The sequence below is a fragment of the Protopterus annectens genome, chromosome 6.part0, assembly GCF_019279795.1.
Source record: "Protopterus annectens isolate FY-2018-M chromosome 6.part0, PAN1.0, whole genome shotgun sequence".
In the NCBI taxonomy this organism is placed as follows: domain Eukaryota; kingdom Metazoa; phylum Chordata; order Ceratodontiformes; family Protopteridae; genus Protopterus; species Protopterus annectens.
Genome location: NC_056737.1, coordinates 1,619,093,634 through 1,619,115,532, shown reverse-complemented (window position 1 = coordinate 1,619,115,532; position 21,899 = coordinate 1,619,093,634). Strand labels below are relative to the sequence as shown.

At 42.1% G+C, this 21,899-nt stretch overlaps 1 protein-coding gene across 1 annotated transcript in view; it reads right to left on the bottom strand.

Moving 5' to 3' along the window:
- Positions 1-21,899, bottom strand: part of LOC122804877 (aryl hydrocarbon receptor-like) — a 1,212,833-nt gene that overhangs the window by 412,770 nt on the left and 778,164 nt on the right. The window contains exon 3 of the mRNA XM_044075064.1: positions 19,967-20,076. Coding sequence (XP_043930999.1) covers positions 19,967-20,076 — 110 coding nt within the window. The remainder of the gene's footprint in view (positions 1-19,966; positions 20,077-21,899) is intronic.

Genomic DNA, 21,899 nt, shown 5'->3' with positions numbered 1-21,899 from the left:
AGTTAATTTCCTGTGCCCCTGTCAAGCAGAGCCACAGAAGTGATCTCCAGGGTGTATCTCCTATTTCCCATCCACTCATCAAGATTTTTCTTGAAGAGTGCTAATAAGGAACTTTGCTTGACATAGATTGGTAGCTTGTTCCAGAGTATAGGAAGTCTCTGGGACAGGAATCTATCCCTCCAGCATGTCCTGTTTATTGTGGTGACAAGGTTTAGGTCCCTAGAGCATGCAGCTTGAAGGGATTGGGATTTTTTAGCTGTAGCATGTCTAACAGCTCTGGGTTTAACATAGCTTTATATGTTAGGCAGAGACCTCCTCAGAGTAGGTGATATGCTACAGAGTAAAGCTGGAGTTTTTTGAGACTGTCAGTGTACGGCATCTGTTTTAGGCCAGTAATCCTCTTTGTGAGGTACTTCTGTGGCCTTTCCGGCTGCTGCAGATGTCTTGTGAGGTACATTCTAAAAGGGGCGTTGTACTCTATAATGGGTCTAATGCTTGCCCAGTAGAGGGGAACAATGACCTCTTTTTTCCTGAATGAGAACCCTTTTGTGATGAGGTGTGCCACATAGAAGGATTTCTTGACTACTGTGGCGATGTGATTATCAAAGGAGAGACTACTGTCCACCTGGGTCCCAAGGTCTCTTATCACACATTTGGTGTTAAGTAGACTGCCGTTTATGTGGTAGTTCATGGATACATAGTTTTTACCAAAGAGGATGACAATGCACTTTTTGGCACTGAGCAGGAGGCCATGCCTCTGACACCAGGCATATGTCTCAGTGAGGCCCTTCTGTAGGATGTCCTCATCATTTGGGGACTCGACTATGGCTCTTAGTTTGCAGTCATTAACTTCATTAGCCAGAGGCCTTCTGTGTTAGCCTGTACTTCAGAGAAGCAGATACCAAACAGGAGAGGTCCTAGGACTGAACCCTGTGGTAATCCACTTGTCACTGGTTTGAAGTCAGATTTTTAGTCTGCAGCTTTTACAGTGTGGGTTCTGTCAGTGAGCCAGTTGGCAACCCATCTTGTGACGTAAGGATTTATACCTAGTTTAGTGAGTTTAGCTATAATTCTAGAATGGGGGATGGTGTTGAAAGCCTTGGCGAGTTCAAGACAGGCTGAGTGAACCATCTTACCCTCGTCTATGGCTTTGGTGACTGCCTCAAAGAAGTTGATCAGGTTCAGAAGGCATGATCTGCCTTTCACAAACCCGAACTGGGTGGGGTCCAGAGTTTGGAGGTGACCAATGTCTTTGTTCATGAGTTCCATGATGTTTATTGTTGCCTCTTATGTCTAGTTTTTTTATACAGAAAAGACATTGGGGACTTTAATACACAGAATCTATGAATGCACAAAGGCCCCAATAATGTCTGTACCAAATTTTGTTCTGCTAATTAGAAGTAGGTATAGTAGTTTAAGAAATATAATAAAGTGCGGTATTAGAAGTGTATAAGTAGGTTAAGTGATTTAGTACTTTAAAGGGAGGTATAAGAAAAGTGATGAAGGGTGTTAGAGAGCTAAGTTCCAGATGAGGAGCAGGGACAAAGCCACGAGGCAGAGAAGAAATCTTTTAGTAATGGCTTGAATAGATGAAGGTGTGCGATAGACTTGACTGATGTAGGAATTTTACTCCAAGTTCTAGCTACACTATTGGAAAGAAGACTGACCCCCAGCAGCCCTTTGTTGTTTGTAGATGGTAAGCAGTTGTTTATTATTTGACCAAAGGAGACTATGTGTAAGATAGTACTGGAGTAGGGGTTTAATTGTTGGGCAGATGGATGGGGTATGGATGATTTTATGGGTTAAGGTGAGCTCAGTATAAGACAGGTAGGGAGGAAGCTCGAGCAGGTTAAGCATTTGTAGTGCTAAACAGTGGTGGAAACAGTAAGGTTTGCTGCAAGCAAATCTGGTGACTATGTTATAAAACTGTTCAAGTTTAGAACTAAGTGAGGCTTGTAGGTTGGTCATGATAAGGACTATATTATAGGAGAGAGGGTAAGAGATAAGTAGTAGCTTGGGTTACATTGGCAGAGTTTGTAAGGAATGTCTTTACTTTGAGTAGAGTACCTAGTTTTTGATGGGTTTTTTGAATGCTGTTGTGGATACAAATCGCATTTAAGATGGCATGACAATTGATGACAAAGTAGTTTTGTATGTGATGTAACTTCAATCATGGTATTATTGAAGGAAGAAATTGTAATCTTTTTCCCATGGAAATGGGATTTTGGAAAAAAAAAGAAATAATTTAGTTTTTTTGGGAGGGGGGTTTAGTGGCAGGTGATTATATCCTGTAGCCAACCTTCGACAGAGTTAAAGGCTTTTTTTTAACAAGAAACATCATTACATTATCATGTATGACAGAGGCAATCTTACATTTATATAAATGAAAATAAACCCTACCTACACAATCTCATTTGCAAACATTACACATTACAAACCATGCCAACACAACTGTAGCTGCGAACATTATACAGCACTAATAATACATCCAGTCATTGTCAGTCAACCATTACATAGCTCATTCAATTTCTGCCTTCTTTTAAACCTCGTTCCTCTTCTGCATGTACTGATCCCACAATTCCCACTTTTTCCTATGTAACTTGCTCCTACCATTTTCTAAAGATCCTAATTCCAGTTGTTTTATCGGGTCTATATCAAAATTCCGAAGCGGTACAATGCCGAATGTGAAAACATCACACCCAAAATATCAAATGGTGAAAATAGCGAAGCCCCGGAATATCAAAATCTTACCTAGGGCAAGATTTCGGTGGGCCGTTCCGTGGCTTCGCTATTTCCTTCACTGTGGTGTGAGAGTTACGGACCTTAGGGTTAGGGTGTGGGTTAAGGTAAGTGGATAGGTAGTAATGTATGTATGGTGTAGTGTAGGGTTGTGTTTTGTTAACTGTATGTGTGTGAATTAATTAGTTTGTTTGTGTATAGATTTGTAGGGTATGTGTGCGACAATTACTGACCTTAGGGTTAGGGTGCGGGTTAAGGTAAGTGGATAGTTAGTAATGCATGTATGGTTTAGTGTGGGGTTGGGTTTTGCTAAATGTATGTGTGTGGTTTATTTATTTTGGTGTGCTTGTGTTGGGTGTATGTTTCTCAGAACAGCAAATTTTTTCCCTGGGAAGAAATTCGCTATTCTGAGAGTTCAATGTTTTCAATATTCGAAATTCCAAGTTTGAACATATGGTGTTCGACATTTTGGAGTTTCGAATATATGATATAGACCCGTTTTATCTTTGTTATTACCTTCTCTACTTCTAGTAAAGTTGGTTTAGACTTTGATTTCTATTTTCTAATAATAGCTTTCTTGGCAGCCATCATAATTAGACTCAGGAAGGCCTTACTATGTCTAGTCAATTCCGATTCTGTATCGTAGCTCAACAAACATTTCCTTAGTTACACCAATTTGCTGAACCAGCATCTCTGACAGAGCAGTCTGCAAGGAATCTTTAAAGTCTGCCAACTCATTACACTCCCAAGAAATATGTTCCCAATTACTGCTTTCTTCCCCATTACACCACCAACATTTGATGTCTACCTTAGAGATTTTTTTAATAAAAAATTTCAAAAATTTTTGAAAAAAAACCAAAAAAAAAGGGGGAAAAATTTTCCCGATTAAACCCCGGAAACCAAAAATTTTTTCCCTTTTAAAATTTCTTTTTTTTCCCCAAAAAAATTTTAACTTTCCCAATTTTAAATTCTCCCTTTTAAAAAAAAAAATTTAAACGTAAAAATTAACCACCCCCAAAAAATTTAAAAGGTAAATGGAAAGCCCAAATTTTTTTGGGGAAAAAGAAAAATTGGGGGGGGCCTTTTAAAAATTTTTTAAAATTTTTTTTTTTTAAAAAATTTTGTAGTTTTTTGGGGGGGAAAAAATTTTTTTAAAGGGGAAAAATTTGGGGGAAAAAAGGGGGAGGGGCTTTTAAAAAGGGTTTTGGGGGGGAAAATGGTAAAAAAAAGGTTTAGGGGGGGTTTTTTTTGGGGGGGTTTTTTTGGGGTTGGGGTTTTTCAAAAATTTTCCCCCCAAAGTTTTTTTTAAAATTTTTTTTTTTTTTAAAAAAAAGGGAAAAAACCCCTTTTGGGCCCTTTTGGGGGAAATTTTTTTTTTCTTAAAATTTTCCCAAATTTTTTTAAATTTAAAATTTTTTTTAAATGTTTTGGGCCATTTTAAAAAAGGACCAAACTTTCCCATAAATTGGGAAAAACCCATTTTTTGGGAAAAAAACCAAAAATTTTCTAAAAAAAAATTTTTTCTTTTAAAAAAAATTTCATTTTTTCCCAAAAAACCCCATAAAGATTTTAAATTTGAACCGGGGGAAAATTTTCCCCCAAAAAAATTAAAGGGGACCAAAATTTTGTTTTTTTTAAAAAATTTAAAAACCCCAAACCCGGTTTTTTTTCCAAACTTTTTTCCCCTTTTTTATTTTTTTTTAAAATTTTTTCCCAAATTTTTTTAAAAACTTTTTTTTTTAAAAAAATCCCAGGGGTTAAAAACCCCCTTTTCCTTTCCCCAAAAAAAAAGAGGCAAAACCTCACCCAAAATTCTTTTTTTTTTTAAAAAAATTTTAAAAGGGGGTTTTTTAAAAAATTCCAAAAATTCTTTGCCTTTAAAGATCAAAGAAAATTTTAAATTTTTTTCTTTAGGGTGTTTTTCCCTGCTTTCCGAATTTTTTAAAAAAATTTTTTAAAAGGAAAAACCCTTTTTTTTTTGATTTTTCCCCTTTTGGGTCCCGGGGGGGCCCCCCAAAAAAACTTGCTCCAAAAAAACCCCCCGGGGTTTTGGGGGAAGCAAATATGACCCCACCCCCGGAAAAAAGGGGCCCTGAATTTAATTTTTTTTTTTAAAATATTTTTGGAAAAAAATTGCTACCCCTTTTTTTTTTTCAAAAGTTAAATTCCGGGTTTTTTCCCTTTTTTTTAACTTTTTGGGAAATTCCTCTTTTTCCTTTTTTTTAATTTTTGCCCCTTTTTTATTTGTGGGAAAAGGGGGGGACTTTTTTTTGTTTGTTTTTTTAAAACCCTTTAAAAGCCAAAACGATTGAAAAAGGGGGCCTTGGGTTGGGGTTTCCCAAAAAAGGGGTTTTTCCCGATTAAAAATTTTGGGGGGGTTTCTTTTCCCCTTTTTTTGGGGCCGGGGGAAATTGGGGTTTTGGGCCCCTTTTTCCTGGGGGTCTGGGGGGAAAAGAACCCCCCCAACTTCCCCCCCTTTTTAACCCAAGAAAAAAACCAGGGGGGCCCCCCCCTTTTTAAAAAAGGGCCTTAAATTTTCCCAAAGGACAAAAAAATTTTTTTTCAGGGTTAAAAGCCCCCCCCCCCCTTTTTTTTTCCCCAAAGGGAAATTTTTTTGGCCTTCCAAAACACCGGGCTTTAAAAAATTTTTGCCCCCAAAAAAATCTTTTTGGGGAAAAAATCCTTTGAAAGGTTAAATATTCATTTTGAAAACCTTTAAAAGGGGGTTTTTTTGCACCTTTTGGGGGGAAAGCCAAATTTCAGAATTTTTTTTTTAAATTTACTTGGGACTTTTGTTTTTTCGGGGATTTCCATTATTTTGGGTTCCCCCGGGTGGACTAAAAATTTTAAAAACCCCACCAAGTGAACCCCCCATTGAAGGGATTTCCAAATTTCCCTTTTCCTTCCCCATTTAAATTTTCATCCTTTTGTTTTTTTTCCCTTTTAAAAATTTCAAAAAGGGGGGTTTTTTTCTTTGGGCAAGGGGGGTAAATTTTTTTCCCCGGGCTTTGGGGGAAAGGGGTTCTGGGGATTTAAAAAGGGTTTTCCCGGGGGCCAAAATTTTAAAAAAAAACCAAAGAGGCTTTAAAATTTAATCGATTTCCCCAAAACCCCTTTTAAAACCCCCCAAAACCCCCCCCAAATCCCTTTTCCCAACCCAAAAAACCCCCCGGGGAAAAAACCCGGGTTCCCCGAAAAAACCCCCCCCCCTTTTAAAAAAGGAAGCACACTAAAAAATTTTTTTTTTTTCCCCAGAGGGCTGGGGGGTGGGGGGGAAATTTTGAAACCCAGTGGAAAAATTTTAAACAAAACCATTTTTAAAATGGCCCAAGGGGGAAAAAAAACCTCCCCAAAAAAGTGGCGGGGGAAACCCCAAGGGCCCCAAAAATTTAAGCAGTCATAGGAGCCGGTGTCCTAATTTGAAAAGAGGTGCTCGGAGCCGATGACTTGGGCTCCGACACTCTTGAAGACTTCGACCCTTCAAGACTTGAAACCTGTTCAGCCTTGTCCAGGGCCTCCTGAAACTCAGGTTTGATCAAACCTCTGTCCACCAACTTCCTGCGTCTTTCCAGCATGACACTCCCACTAAAGGAATGATAGATGGAACAGTCTTCCTGCAAGTGGAGAGGGCCAAGACAGTAGACGCAGGATGAATGGTTGTCAGTAATGGACATCTTCTGTCCACACTGACACCTAAACCCACTTTTGGTCTTTTCTGACATTTTTTAACTAGAAAAAAGACAGCACTATATAGAAAAATTTCTACACTACAATATAAGAGATATATATATAAATGTAAAACACACTACAGCACACTAAGATATATATATATTTTTGTGAAAAAAAAATAGAAAAAGTTAACTTTTTTTTTTTTTTTTTTAAATACTGTAAATTCTTACAGACAAAAACGGCCTAAGGCCCCTACTAAGAATTTTAAGGTAACAAACTACCTGAACTAGTCAAACAACTACTATATATAAAGCTATCAAATGCTAAGATAAAGATTATAAGAAATATAAAAAAATTATCAATATATAACAAGAAAAAACAGTAAAATTTCTACTGGCCTGAGCGCCTCGATGCGATCTGCTGCTAGCAGCAAACTAGATCTGAGGGTTAGCACTGGAGGATCATGGGATATTACTGTGCCTCGAGCTTTCTTGAAGATGCGAGCTAGTGATGCGGCCGACTCGGAGCCGAGGATCGGCTCCGAACCCGTGTGTAAGAACAAACGGCGAGATTGAACAATTTCACATCTGACACTTATCTTAGAAAGCTCAAGAGCTAGGCCAGCCACGTCTTTCACAAAAAGCAACAAACGAGGTCTGAGGTAGATTTGGGCTGGTACATTATGGGTAAGGGAGGAGCTCAAGAGTTTTTTGGTTACCACGAGCTTTAGTAACGGCCAAGTCAGATCCAAGGACTGGATCTGAATCCATCAGTTGAGAATAGTATGAAAATTGACAACATAAGGTCATATGATTCCTTGACAGATCGGTTAATTACAAGAAACACAGGCAGGCTACGGAACTACAGCTGACTTGACGTATTCTACTAGGAGATTATCTACTGAAGGTGAAAAGGATTTCAGTTTAAGTAGTGATTTGATGCAGGAGGTTGGGATAGGTTTTAGAATGAAATAAGGGGTGTTTACTGCCTGAGAAGAGGGCATGTCAGGACTGTAGGGAGGAAAATCCGTACTAAGGACTTTAACATTTTCTATAAAATGCATGTTAAATTGAGCAGCTATTTCAGAGGAAGCATTATTTGGGGCAGGATTAGGAGTGCTGGATGTTCCAGGGTGGAGTATATTATTAATAGAAGACCAGAATTCTTTCAGGTTGTAAGTCTGATTTTGTAAGAGGTTACTGAAGTACATTTTTCTGCAATAAAAAGGTTAAAAAAAAAAGGAAATTGGATTCTGCTTGAAGTGTATATTTAGCTATGAACCTATAACTTCCTGGAACCCTTGGCTATACTGATGTGTAGGTACATATCGCAGAGGTCCAAACAGAATATCTAGTTTCCCTTCTTTAAGCACAGAAGGAAGCACTGCACCACGACCATACAGAACTCTATGAAACTGTTCAGGCAACTGAGAAAGTACAGTTGTGTACCTACCATAAATGTAGATGTTCGAGTGTATTCACCGTTGCAGTCATTACAATTGGGTTATCCTGCTGGCAGTCTACCCGCAGTCAGCCTGAGTTCCAAAGTCTAGGTCCAGCATCGGTTGCTGTCGCCTCCTCCCTGACGTCAGTGCGCCAGGGGTATAAAAGATGCAGCCGACACCATTTTCTTCAGTTTTTCTTGCCCCAGATGTCAGGTGCCCCTAAAATGGTAGGCTAAATTATGCCAATAAGCATGCATACACAAAAAACAACTTTTACTTCATCTACAAGCAAATACACCACATAGGTTGTATAGAATAGAGAAGTAGAGATAAGTTCCAGCAAAGAAAAAGGGGGATGGAGGGAGGGTAACCTGGACTGCAACAGTGAATACACTCGAACAACTACATTTATGGTAGGTACACAAAGTACAGTTTTGTACCTACCATAAATGTAGATGTTCGAAGATCCACATTGCTGCAGTCCTTACATATGGGTAGTCCGCTGTCCTCGGTCGGCCCGAATACCAAAGTATTAGGCTGACGTATGTCATGGGCGCTCAGATCTGACATCAGAGCGTCAGGGTATAAAAGCGCATGACCGACGTCATATCCTCAGTCTTTTCTTGCCCCAGATGTCAGAAGGCCCTAAAAAAGGCCACAGCCCAAAAACAGGATACCTCCCAAAAACATGCCCAACAACAACCATCACCCAAACCATATAACCATGCCAAACTACAGAGGGGAAGGAGGGAGGGTAAATTGGACTGCAGCAATGTGGATCTTCGAACATCTACATTTATGGTAGGTACAAAACTGTACTATGTTCTTCATCTCACATTGCTGCAGTCCTTACATATGGGTAGAATCCCAAAGCAGAGGTAAAGGGAGGATGGCAAAATCATAAAGCAGTAGGGGCTGCCAAAATGCCCTGTAATATTGCAGTGGCAAATCCAGCCCTAGACTTAGAATAAAGAGGAAGGTGGTAATGCTTGGAAAAAGTATGTACTGAACTCCAAGTGGCTGCTTCCAAAATATCTTTTGTAGCTACCCCCCTTAGAAAGGCAGTAGAAGTGGCAGTAGCTCTAGTGGAATGAGGTCTGATTCCAGCCGGAATCTCCTTACCATGATGGGAATAACAGAAAGAAATACAAAACCCAATCCATTTAGCAATAGTTTGTTTTGAAACAGGTTTTCCCTGAGAACCCAAAGCAAAAGAAACAAACAACTGCTGAGACTGCCTGAACCCCTTGGTTCTGCTCAAATAATAACGTAACTGCCTGTGAATATCCAAAGTATGCAAAATCTTCTCCCCTTTATTTTGTGGGTTTGCATAAAAGTAGGCAAATGAATAGTTTGGTTCAAGGCCACACTAGAAACCACTTTAGGCATAAAGGAAGGATTAGTAATGAAAGATACCCTATCCTTATGAAAAATCAGGAAAGGTTCCACTGCCATAAGGGCCTGTAATTCAGAAACCCTTCTTGCAGAGGTAATGGCCAACAAAAGCAGTCTTCCATGATAAATACTTTAACTCGGCAGTAGCTGCAGGCTCAAAAGGTTGTAGAGTAAGCTTTTCCAACACAAAATTGAGATCCCAAGCAGGAGTAGGAGCTCTACGGGGGGTCTTATGTTCTTTGCCCCTCTAAGAAATTGCTTAAACAAAGGATGGGAAAATAAAGGAGGTCACAGTCATAGTGAGCAGAAATGGCTGCAGCATGAACCTTTATCGAGGAGAAAGACAAACCCTTGTCCAATAACTCAGTAAGATATTGAAGAGAAACACTTAAATCAGGTTTGGAAACATCAAAGTCCTTCGCTTTGCTCCAAAGAAAAATCTCCTCCATTTATCAGCGTAAACTTTCCTTGTACTAGGCCTTCTGGCCTCCAAAATAACATTCAAAACTTGTTGTGGAAGCTGAGACCCTCATAGGTCTAAAACAGAATATGCCAGGCTGTGAGATGCAGAGACTGAATCTTGACATTGAGGAAGTGATTGCCCTCCTGAGACAAAAGATGCGGAATCAAAGGCAGAGGCCATGGAGGCTCCGCACAAACTCCTCAGTAGTGGGTACCAGTGCTGTCGAGGCCAATCCGGCGCTATCAGAATCATGGATGGCTTGTCTATTCTGGCCTTCAGGAGTACCTTGGGAATGAGAAGCAGAGGTGGAAAGGCATAGACATGAAGATTGCTCCAACTGAATGATAGAGCATCCACCTTCCAAGCTGTGGGATGAAACATTTTGTGCAAAACTTTGGCAACTGGTAATTTAGTGGAGAAGCAAACAGATCTATGTCTGGAGTCCCCATAACACTGTCAACTTTTGAAACACATGAGGATCCAGTTTCCACTCGTGAGGATCCACAATTTGTCTGCTCAACACATCTGCTAAGGAGTTCTGTGCTCCTGGTAGAAACCTTGCCTGAAGATTGAGGTGTAAACTGAGAGCAGTCTCCCACAAAATCATCGCTTGCCTGCAAAGAGGGTAGAATGGGTTCCCCTTGCTTGTTGATGTACCACATGACAGTAGTGTTGTCTGTTTGAATCAACACCTGTCCTGGGTGAAGTAAATCCTTGAAAGCCATCAATGCAAATTGGACTGCTAACATCTCCTTCAAGTTGATATGCAAATGTTGAAGTCTGACAGGCCACGTGTCTTGCACCCATTTTCCATTGAGGTGTGCTCCCCAAGCCTTGTCCGAGGCATCTGTCGTTAGAATCTGACTCGCCTCTGGTCGGGTCACAGAGAGTCCCTTGTTTAGGTGACATTCCTGAGCCCACCACAAAAATTCTTTCTGAATGCAAGGTATTATCTGAATGACAGTGTCTAGATCTTGGCAGTGTTGAGTCCATACATTTTTGAGATACCATTGAAGCTTCCTCATATGCAGTTTGGCATTGGGAAGCACCAGAATACAAGATGCCATGAACCCCAAGGCTTGAAGGACTGTCCTTGCAGTCAGCCTGGACTGTAGAGACATCTGATGGAAATAAAGAGAAAGGCTTCTTTGTTTGTCCGGGGTCAAAAAGGCCATCTGGGAAGCTGTATTCAGTCTCACACCCAGAAAGCACATGTCCTGAGAGGGTACTAGACTGGACTTTGTTACGAACACAGAATACCCTAGGCATCTTAACACTACCATCACATACTGTAGATGATGCAAAAGTTCGTCTTTGTGTTGTGCAATAATCAGGCAATCGTCCAAATAAGGATAAATCTGTATTCCTCTTAACCTGAAAAAGGCTATGACTGGAGCCAGAACCTTGTGAACACTCTGGGCAGTAGATAAGCCAAAGGGCAATGCAGAGAACTGATAATGTAAATTTCCAGCCCGAAAATGCAGGTACCTCCTGCAACTGGGCCTGATAGGAACATGAAGATAAGCCTCTTTGAGATCCAGAGTTACCATCCAGTGATCTTTTCCCAACAGAGGTAAAAGCTGTTGTAACGTCAGCATTTTGAACTTTGGAATGTCCAGATAAGTGTTGAGGATAGATAAATCCAAAATTGGTCTCCACGTGTTCCCTTTCTTTGGTACTAGAAACAGGCGAGAATAAAATCCTAGTCCACTTCTGACAGAGGAACTGGCTGTATAGCTCCTATTTGAAGAAGTAAAGAAATCTGCTTGTGAGCCTCTATCCTTTGCCGAGGAGGAACGTCTGGCATGCCTTTGAAAGGAGGCAATGTATGGAAATAGAACTTGTAGCCTCGGTTTATAATATCCAATACCCATTTGTCCTGGGTGACTAAAAGCCAGTTTTGCTTGAAGAGTGCTAACTTTCCTCCCAAAGGAGCTGCCAGGGAAGAAGAATCTGGCAGCTGAAAATGCAGGTCATTGGGCCTGTTTACGAAAGGACTGGCCCTTGCCCTCACCTGCAGATTGTGCAGGCTTAACTCCAAGTTCTAGGCCTGAATGTACTGTGAGCTCTGCCCCTGCCACGCCTAGATCTACCCCTAGACTGAGAATCAGAAGAAGGGTAGGTCCACCCCTTAGTAGGCCAATTTCTACTAAACTTTGGAGGTTGCACCTGCAAAAAATCTTTAACAGTCTGCATAGACTTAGCCTTGTCTTCCATTTTCTTCAAAACCGACTCCACAGGGGGACCAAACAAAACTTCAGACTGTAAAGGGGCATCCAGAATTCTAGTTTTAACATGCTCGACAAATTCTGATCCTTAAGCCAGGCGTGCCTACGAAGAACTGAACCAGTGGCAGCCACCCTAGAAGAGGCCTGTACAGCATCAAAACCACACTGCAAAGAATGCTTACCCACCTGTTCAGAGACATGTACTAAATCCTGCAATTCTTTACACTCTATGCCCTCTGCCAAAGCATCCACTTTAGATTTTAGCTGAGAAAGGAGGAAATTCTGATACTTCAACATATGAAACTGGCAATTTAAAGCCCTCATTGCTAAAGTAGAAGAGGTATACACCTTCTTACCCCATCTATCCAAAGCTCTGGCTTCCTTATCTAGAGGAACCGGATTCTTTACAACAGAAGCTCTAACACCCTTAGGCCCCTGACTAATAGTTTCTGGGTCCGCCCTAGGACTCTATACAGATATTTATGAGCCTCAGGCACCCTGTAATACCTGTCCGGTTTAACTGGCAGGAGGCAAAGAATCTGGATTAAGGGAAGCCTCCGAGAAAACATCTTGAACAACGTCCAAAACAGGAGGTATAGCCAAGGGTCTATGCTGTGGTAAAAACAAGAATTCCCGGAGCCTCTTCGTGAATCAGAAAAATCCTGTCTTTCCCACTTAAAATGTTCCCTCATGGAATGCAGAGTTTCTGAAAAAGAAAAATCCTCTGCAGGAGTAGCATAAGGAGTGGAGTCCTCTGCATCAGAATCCGAATAAGGGGGAAAATCTTGAATATCTTCAGCAGAAGAGTCTGAGTCATCTGAGGCCTGATCCAAACTTTCCAACTCTGGCTCCACCTTGGGCCTCTTATCAGGAGGGGGCATAGAACCTCTAATTAAAGTAATCAAATCTTCTGCCATTTTAAGCATGTGCTTTTTAGGCACAGACCCTGAAGTACCTGGAGGGACACCAGAGGAAGGCAAAACAGACCTGCCCTTAGAAGAAGCCTTAGAAATAGTAGCAGAAGGCCTAACCACCTTAGGCATAGAAGGGAGAACAGTAACCTGAGAGGCCCCTTCAGCTTGACCTGACTCCTGTGAGGCCACATCCTGCAAAATCAAAGTTTCGCCCTGAGACTCAACAGAAACTTCAGCCGGATCCACCTGCTCCACTGTAGCTTCTGCAGGACCGGCGTCAACGGACGAATCAACCTGTCTAGGTTTCAAGGATTTGTCCTTGCACTTCTTCGCAGGAAGCGTCGGAGGATCCCACGGCATATTATAATTACACCGTTACCAAAGACTAACCTAGCACAATCTAACCTTCTTTTTATAGTGCGCTTATTAAACCTTGCAAAACCGACACCCGACTACGTCGTGGTCCGGTCCCAAACAAGGAATGCAAAGAGTGATAATCCCTATGCAGTATCTGTTTCCCACAAGAAATACAATTATTCACTTTTTCTGACATCCGGAATAAACTGAGGCAAGAAAAAACAAAAATATTCAATAACGGGGTACTTAGCCCAACTTGGTTTCGGTCTGAAACTCAGAATACGAAAATTTCAGAACGCCGAACGGCACTTGCAACGCTGCTTCTGCATCGGACCATGCGGCAAAAAAGACTGAGGATATGACGTCGGTCATGCGCTTTTATACCCTGACGCTCTGATGTCAGATCTGAGCGCCCATGACCGACGTCAGCCTAATACTTTGGTATTCGGGCCGACCGAGGACAGCGGACTACCCATATGTAAGGACTGCAGCAATGTGAGATGAAGAACATCTGTACTATGTTCATTGTGTTTCACTGTTGCAGTCATTACAATTGGGTTGAATCCCAAAGCTAAGGTTGGGAGGCTGGTGCTAAATAGGATTAAGAGAGGCTATCAGGCCTTGCAGAACTGCAGTGGCAAAGCCTGCCCTGGATTTAGAGTAGAGAGGTAAGTGATAGTGCTTTGTAAAAGTATGCACTGAACTCCAAGTTGCAGCCTCTAAGATGTCTTTGGTTGGTACTCCTCTGAGGAAGGCTGCTGAAGTGGCTGCTGCTCTGGTTGAATGTGGCCTAATGCCCTTAGGCACTGATTTGCCATGCTGTGAATAGCAGAAACAAATGCAGTGGCCTATTCACTTTGAAATAGTCTGCTTTGAGATAGGCTTTCCTTGTGATCCTGTGGCATATGACACTAGAAATTGTTCAGTTTTTCTGAAAGCTTTGGTTATGTCCAAGTAGAAGCTTAGCATCCTGTGAATGTTCAAAGAATGCAGAATTCTCTCACCCTTATTCTGTGGGTTTGGATAAAAGGTAGGCAAATGAATTGTTTGGTTAAGGGCCATACTGGACACTACCTTAGGCATAAATGTAGGGTTTGTCCTCAGAGAAACCCTGTCAGGATGGAAAATGATAAAAAGTTTCCGCAGCCATGACTGCCTGTAACTCTGAGACTCGTCTAGCGGAGGTTATTGCTAGGACCAGAGCTGTTTTCCAGGATAAGAATTTTATATCAGCTGCAGAGGCTGAATCAAACGGAGGCAGTGTGAGTTTTTCCAAGACATAGTTGAGGTCCAATGCCGGTATTGGTGCTCTTCTTGGAGGTCTTATGTTTTTGGCCCCTCTGAGGTACTGCCTTAGTAATGGATGAGAAAAAATAGGTGGTTCTGTATTGTAATGAGCTGAAATGGCAGAGGCATGAATTTTAATTGATGAAAAGGAAAGGCCTTTATCAAGCATCTCAGTTAAGTATTGCAAAATCTGAGGAATATTTGGAACAATTGTGTCAATACCTTGTGCCTGGTTCCAAGACAGAATCTTTTCCATTTTTCTGCATAAGATTTTCTGGTGCTAGGCCTCCTGGCCTCCAAAATAACATCCATGACTGCTTTAGAGACAGGTGTGTCTTGAATGGCTACATTATCTGCCATGCTGCCAGGTTTAAGGTCTTGAGTTGGCTGTGCAGTATCTGACTGTTGTGTTGGGTCAATAAGTGAGGAATTTGAGGTAATGTCCAAGCTGGGCATTGAGATAAGCTCTTTAGGATTGGCTACCAGTGCTGGCGGGGCCAGTCTGGGGCAATCAGTATCATTTTTGGTTTCTCTTGTCTGACCTTGGGGAGGACAGGCAGAGGAGAAAAGGCATATACTGTTAGGTTTTTCCAGCTAAAAGATAGAGCGTCCACTTTCCATGCTTGCTTGTGATAAGTCCTTGTGCAGAATCTCTGTAGTTGTGAGGGGAGGCAAATAGGTCTATGTCCGGGCATTCCCAGTTCCTTGTTATCATGCTGAAGACTTGTGGATCCAATTTCCACTCATGGGGATCCATTAGGTTTCTGCTTAGTTCATCTGCCAGAGTATTTCTCCTTCCTGGCAGGAATTGTGCTTGCAGATGTACTTGGTAAGTCAATGCTGTGTCCCACAAGTTCATGGCTAGCCTGCAGAGGGGTAGGAATGTGTGCCTCCCTGCTTGTTTATGTGCAACATGACTGTAGTATTGTCCATCTTTATCAGTAGTTGTCCTGGATGAAGTAGATCCTTGAAGGCTGTCAGGGCACTCTGAACAGCTAGCATCTCTTTTTGATTGATATGTAGATGCATTTGACTTGCGGACCATGTGCCCTGAATACATCTTCCTGCCATATGGGCCCCCCAGGCATAATCTGATGCATCTGTTGTCAGTCTCTGCCTGGCTGTGGGTAAGGTGAATGGGTGTCCCGTGTTGTGGTGACAGGCTTTTGCCCACCATCAAAACTCCTGTTGCAGGCAGGGAATGAGGGTAATTATTGTTTTCAAGCTGTGGCAATGTTGAGTCCAAACACTTTTTAGATACCACTGAAGTTTCCTCATATGCAGTCTTGCATATGGAATTAGTAGAATGCAGGATGCCATGAAGCTCAAAGCCTGCAGAATTTTTCTTGCAGATAACTGGGTCTTTGTTGCCAACATTTTGAAATAAGTAGTCAGTTGTCTGTGTTTGTCTGGCATGAGATAAGCCATCTGGGCAGTTGTATTTAAGCTTGCACCCAGGAATATTATCTCTTGAGAGGGTACAAGTTTTGATTTCTTTTCGTTTACTGTGTACCCTAGACCTGTTAGTAATCTTTTTACAAACGCCAGATGCTGTAGTAGAATGTCCTTGTTCTCTGCTTGAATAAGGCAGTCGTCCAAGTAAGGATATATTTGTATTCCTCGTTGTCTGCAAAATGCAATTACTGGTGCCAGGCATTTTGTGAAGACCCTGGGCGCAGTAGATAAGCCAAAGGGCAGTGCAGAGAATTGGTAGTGCATTGAGCCAGCTATAAATCTGAGGTATCTTCTGCATGATTGTCTGATTGGGACATGCAGGTATGCCTCTTTTAGGTCTAAAGTCACAAGCCAAGCCTTCTTGCCCAGCATGGGCAGAAGCTGCTGCAGAGTTAACATTTTGAATTTTGGGATATCCAGAAATGTGTTTGGGATAGACACGTCCAGTACTGGTCTCCAGGCTTTGTCCTTTCTGGGCACCAAGAATAGCCTTGAGTAGAATCTTGGTCCCTGCTCTTGCTGTGGTACTAGCTGAATGGCTCTCATGTCCGTGAAGGATGAAACTTGTTTTTGTGCCTCTGCCCACTGATTGCGTGGCAGGTCTGGCATACTGTTTGGCCTTGGCAGGGTGTGAAAGTGGAACCTGTAGCCTTGTGATACGATATTTAAGACCCATTTGTCCTGGGTGATCATATTCCAATTTTGTGAAAAAAGTGCTAGTTTTCCCCCTAAAGGGGCTGCCAGAAGATAAGTGCTTGGTGCTGGCAGGGGAAAGTCATTGAAACTGTTTCCTGTATGGCTGTGATTTTTCCTCTCCGCTTTTGGAGGTAGAAGCACCCCACTGTTTAGGCCTGTATGAGGCTTGGGGCTGTGATCTGCCTCTGTGGCGTCTGTATCTGCCTTTGTGGCCTGTCTGACACTGGAAAGGACCAATTTTTTGTAGGCCAGTTCCTGCTAAATCTGGGCGGCAGTACCTGCAAGAAATCCTTGACTGTTTGCATAGATTTAGCTTTGTCCTCCATTTTCTTCAACACCTCTTCTGCTTTAACACCAAACAAGGTATCATGCTGTAATGGAGCATCTAATAGTTTTGCTTTAACATGATCGGGCAGATTCTGTTCTTTTAACCAAGCATGCCTCCTAATGACAGAACCTGTAACAGCGGCCCTGCAGGAGGCCTCTACAGAATCAAAACCACATTGCAAAGTATGCTTTCCCACTTGTTCAGCTGCATGCAATAAACCCTGCATTTCTTTGTTTTCTGCACATTCTGAATTTGTCAACAATTTCTGTTTAAGCAGTGAGATAAGATATTGCTGATATTTAAGCATATGAAACTGGCAATTTAAAGCTCTTACAGCCAAGGTAACAGAAGTATAAATCTTTTCCCCCCATCTGTCCAGGGCCCTTGAATCCCTATCAGAGGGGATAGTGTTTTTTGCAGTGGAAGCCTTGACCCTTTGGGACCCTGGGAGAGAGTTCCTGGGCCAGCAGCAGGGATTTTATAAAGAAATTGATGTGAATCAGGAACCCTGTAGTATCTGTCTGGCTTAACAGGAGCTGGTGGTAAAGAGTCAGGAGACAGACCGGACTCTGAAAATACATCATCTACAATGTCTAAAACAGGAGGGATAGCAAGGGGCATGTGTTGAGGTAATAAAAGGAAGTCTCTGAGACTTTTCTTGGATTCTGAGTAATCTTGGCTCTCCCAGTGGAAATGTTCCCTCATAGTATGCAGGGTCTCCCCAAAAGAATAATCCTCAAAAGGAGAGGCTGATGGGATAGATTCTGCAGCATCAGAATCCTCATAGGTTGAAAGAGAATATCCCTGTTCAGAAGAGGAATCAGAGGAAATGGAAACCTGATCTGAAGATTCATATTCTATCTCTTGCCTAGGCCTCTTATCAGGAGGGGGATGGGAACCCCTGATCAAAGTAATTAGGTTTTCGGCCATTTTAAGCATCTGTTTTTTAGGCATGGTGGCCTGTCCAGGAGAATGCTGTACTTGTTTCTTTGTCTTTAGATCTGCTTTAGTCTTTGCCTTTGAAGCTGAAGTTGGTTTCACATATAACTGTGTAGGCCTGAAAACACCTGCAGAAGCCGATGCCTGCTCAGCGGCTCCAGACCCATCTGAGGGAATAGTTTCCGAGTGTCCAATACCTTGAGTTTCCAGCGGCCTAGTCAGCTCCACGTGGGAGTCGGAAGCGGCCTGTAGCTCTGAGGTAGCGGGCTTTAGGGGCTGTGAAAGCGCCTCACTGAGAACCGGCGAACCAGCGACAGGCCTAGCGGAAGCCTCGTCGTCGGTTTTGGACCTTGGATGCATGTCCTTTTCTTTTTCTTTGCGCTTTTTATAAACTCCGGTAGTCGGCGGTTCCAACGGCATTATATAATTGAATCTTCTGCCAAAGTAATGAAATGCAAAATCGCACCGACGCTTAATAGTGTGTTGGTTAAATCTAGCACAAAACCGACAACTAGCAACGTCGTGGTCAGGGCCTAGGCAAGGAATACAGTAAGAGTGAAAATCCTTATGAGGTATTTGCTTCCCACAAGAAATACAATTATTAACTTTTTCTGACATCGGTCTGGAGCAAGAAAAAAGTTTCCCCAACGGGGTACTTAGCTTTAATGAAGACTTCGGATCTGAAATTCAAATTTGAAAATCTCAGGAGTCGGCCGACCGGCACTTGCGAACTGCTTTTGCTTCGGGCACCGCGCGGCAAGAAAGACTGAAGGAAATGGCGTTGGCTGCATCTTTTATACCCCTGGCGCACTGACGTCAGGGAGGAGGCGACAGCAACCGATGCCGGACCTAGACTTTGGAACTCGGGCCGACTGCGGGTAGCGTGCCAGCAGGATAACCCAATTGTAATGACTGCAACAGTGAAACACGATGAACATCCAGGATCAGCTTATGGGTCTTCACTTTCTTGGGAGCTAATAATAACCCTAAAAAGTATCCAGACCCTTTCCAGTGGGACCTATTGGATTGTCTGTGACCACTAATTTGGCCACTGCTTTCTGAATGGGTGGGATAGTTAGACAGAGAAGAAAGCACAGCATGAAATGGAACAGTGTAGCTACTGGATATTATCTTCCTTATATACCTGTCTTGTGTGATAGCCTGCCAATCAGAGAAGAGTAGGGAAAGTCGGGCATGCCATTAAGGACTCCTGGAGGCAGGGCTGTGGAATCCCTAACGTTTTTTGTGGACTCTAAGGGAGGGAGTCCTCCAAGACAGACTTTTGCTCCTCTATTGACTCTGGATGCCACCAGAATCAAAGCCAAGGCCCCCAGCACCAAGAGCACTTTTGAAACAGAAGGTGCTGGGATCAAAAGGTTTGACAATGACTCTGCCCAAACAAGCCTCAATACCAAAGACACTGGCACACAGGACTGTTTCAATCAACTGCCAATTATGTTGGAACCAAGAATGGTACAAAGGGCATCTGAACCCATCAAAGTTGATGCCTAAGGCCCTACAAACCTTCAGTAACAAAAGCATCAGCACTGAAGTCACCAGCACGGAATATGGAGGCAACAAAGAAGATGTCAGGATTGGTGACAATGTACTGTACTGAATGACAATCACCGGCTCCAGTAACAACGGCCCTGAGATGATGGCTGATGAAAAAGCAACAGGAATGATGGAATGAGTGGGCACTTCTCTTGCCACCCTACACACTGAGAGGGAAAAAAGGCAACCCACTTTGATTTGAGCCTTGATGAGAGTCCTCGTCATTTTCTTCTAGTTCAAACTCAGCAATAGTGAGACTTTGGAGACAGGAAGAATAGAAGGAAAGATAAGAGGAAGGCCTGGAATCTGCTTACTTTGTTTTTCTTGTCTCCATGAACAAGTATGATGAATAGGGACCTGATCAAGAGCACATCTTCTGTAGTAAATTATTACAAAATATAATACAAATCACAAAGCTAACTGCAGTAGACATGTATAAAAGCAAGAAGCAACCATGGTTTTAAATTAATAAGTTTACTATGATTTTTTTTGCTGTACCTGTAAAAGCAGCTCGCCCTCTGACAATGTTCCTCCATTGACAAGTCCGTTTCCTCCAAACTTCACTGGTTTGTCCTCCAGCCAGCTTGAGTGGTTTTTCTGCAGAGTAGCTGCATAAACAAAAAAGTAAAAAACAATGCTTAACACATTAAGGAAGGAAAGTGGAGCACCCAGAAGAAACCCACATGAACACAGGAAGGACATGCAGACTCCACACACAGAACACCCTAGCTGAAAATCAAGCCATAGAACCTCTTGCTGTGAGGTGACAAAACTATCTGCATGCTGCCAAAATACAGTCAATGGCAGAGATATACTGTTCATGTTAATTATGTCTGCACACTTATGTGAATCTCCTTAAGACATGCACTGCTAAATGCAATCAAGACAACCTGGAATCAACTAGTGAACTGGGTGCTGGAGGAGCCAGCATGGGGCAATGAGGATGGAACAGTTAATGCTAACTCACCTCCCCTGGGGCGGAAAAAAACAGTCTGGCATTTTATATGCTGGCAACAGCTGAAAAGAGCGAAGCCCAGCATGCTGGCTGAGGGGTGATTCATTCTCATTCAGCAACCTTCAGTGCAGCATGGAGAGGAAGACACATCAGACACCCACATATGTCTGCATACACGTCAGCCACCAGAGAGGGATTAGGCTGCAAAACAACAAAGTCCTATGATAGCAGCCTGGATGACATCATTACAGCAGTGAGGTCTTAATGATCAACAAGCAGAATGGACATAAAACTTATATGTAAAAAAAGTAGTCCACTTTACTGGGTCAGTCTCTCAAAGGTACATATCTGGGTTCCATTAATGTCTTCCATGCAGCGGTAAGCTAACGATTGCGTTCAGCTAATTCAGAAAATTAAATGCTGCCCTTTGGTTATTCAGCATGCTAACTTGCTGCTTCTGTTTATTCAAAAAGCAAACCAGTGTCTTCTGTGTATTTAGCATACTATCACCTCTGACTGTGCACAATTAAATTCATACCTGACTATACCCAGTACAGAGGGAGTTAACAAAAATCTCTAACTAACTACTCAGACTGATGACTGCAGAGGTGATAACTGAGATAAACACTGATAGAGAATTCCCAATGCAGTACAGACTTCTGTTAGGCAATTCTCAGAATAAAGTACTGGATCCAAATGAAGATAAAAGACTGAAACACATGAAAATCTGCAGGCTAATCAGCACACCAAAACTCTGTTCTGAAGACCATTTTAGTTTGCCAAAGAATATATTTTTTCTTTCTCAGAACAGTGCTTTGCAGAAGTCAGTACTGTACATGCGAGCAGTTATCATAATTATATTTTATGAAACTCATCAGGGATAGCAAAGTACATCACACACAAGAATAGAAGAAAGAAATGTATACATACGGAAAGATACAAAAATGAAATGTCCTCTTCTGGAAAAAAATCAAACAAACAAAAAAAATGCCAGCATCTTAGGCGATAAGGGCACACAGATGGTATCCATCAGTCCTTGGTTCAATTCCCAGTGAAACTCAGTCCTTCACAACCAGAGCAGTTACTCAAGTGAAACAATGCTGTGGTGGGGAGGGACAAAACCTGCCAGATAACCTTCTGTTGCTCAAGTAACACTTGTTAACACACAATTTCATTATACAGCAAAGGTTCATTACTACTCAAAACTGGGCACACTTTTTGGACAGCCCGACCAGTGTGACCATTGTAAATTGAGCATATACCAATAGAAAAAGTCCAGCCACAGAAGTACCATTGACCGACCAAACTTTCTAATGGTATACACTGAGGGACAGAGCAAAATACAAGAAAAATCAGGTAGACTGCAAATCTGCAGTCAGAAATGTACCTAATTTTACTTGCATTTCCCCACTGTTCCTCAGAAAAACTTGGCAGTTACTTCTCCTGCACTATACTGATATACTGTGCAAGTGTGGG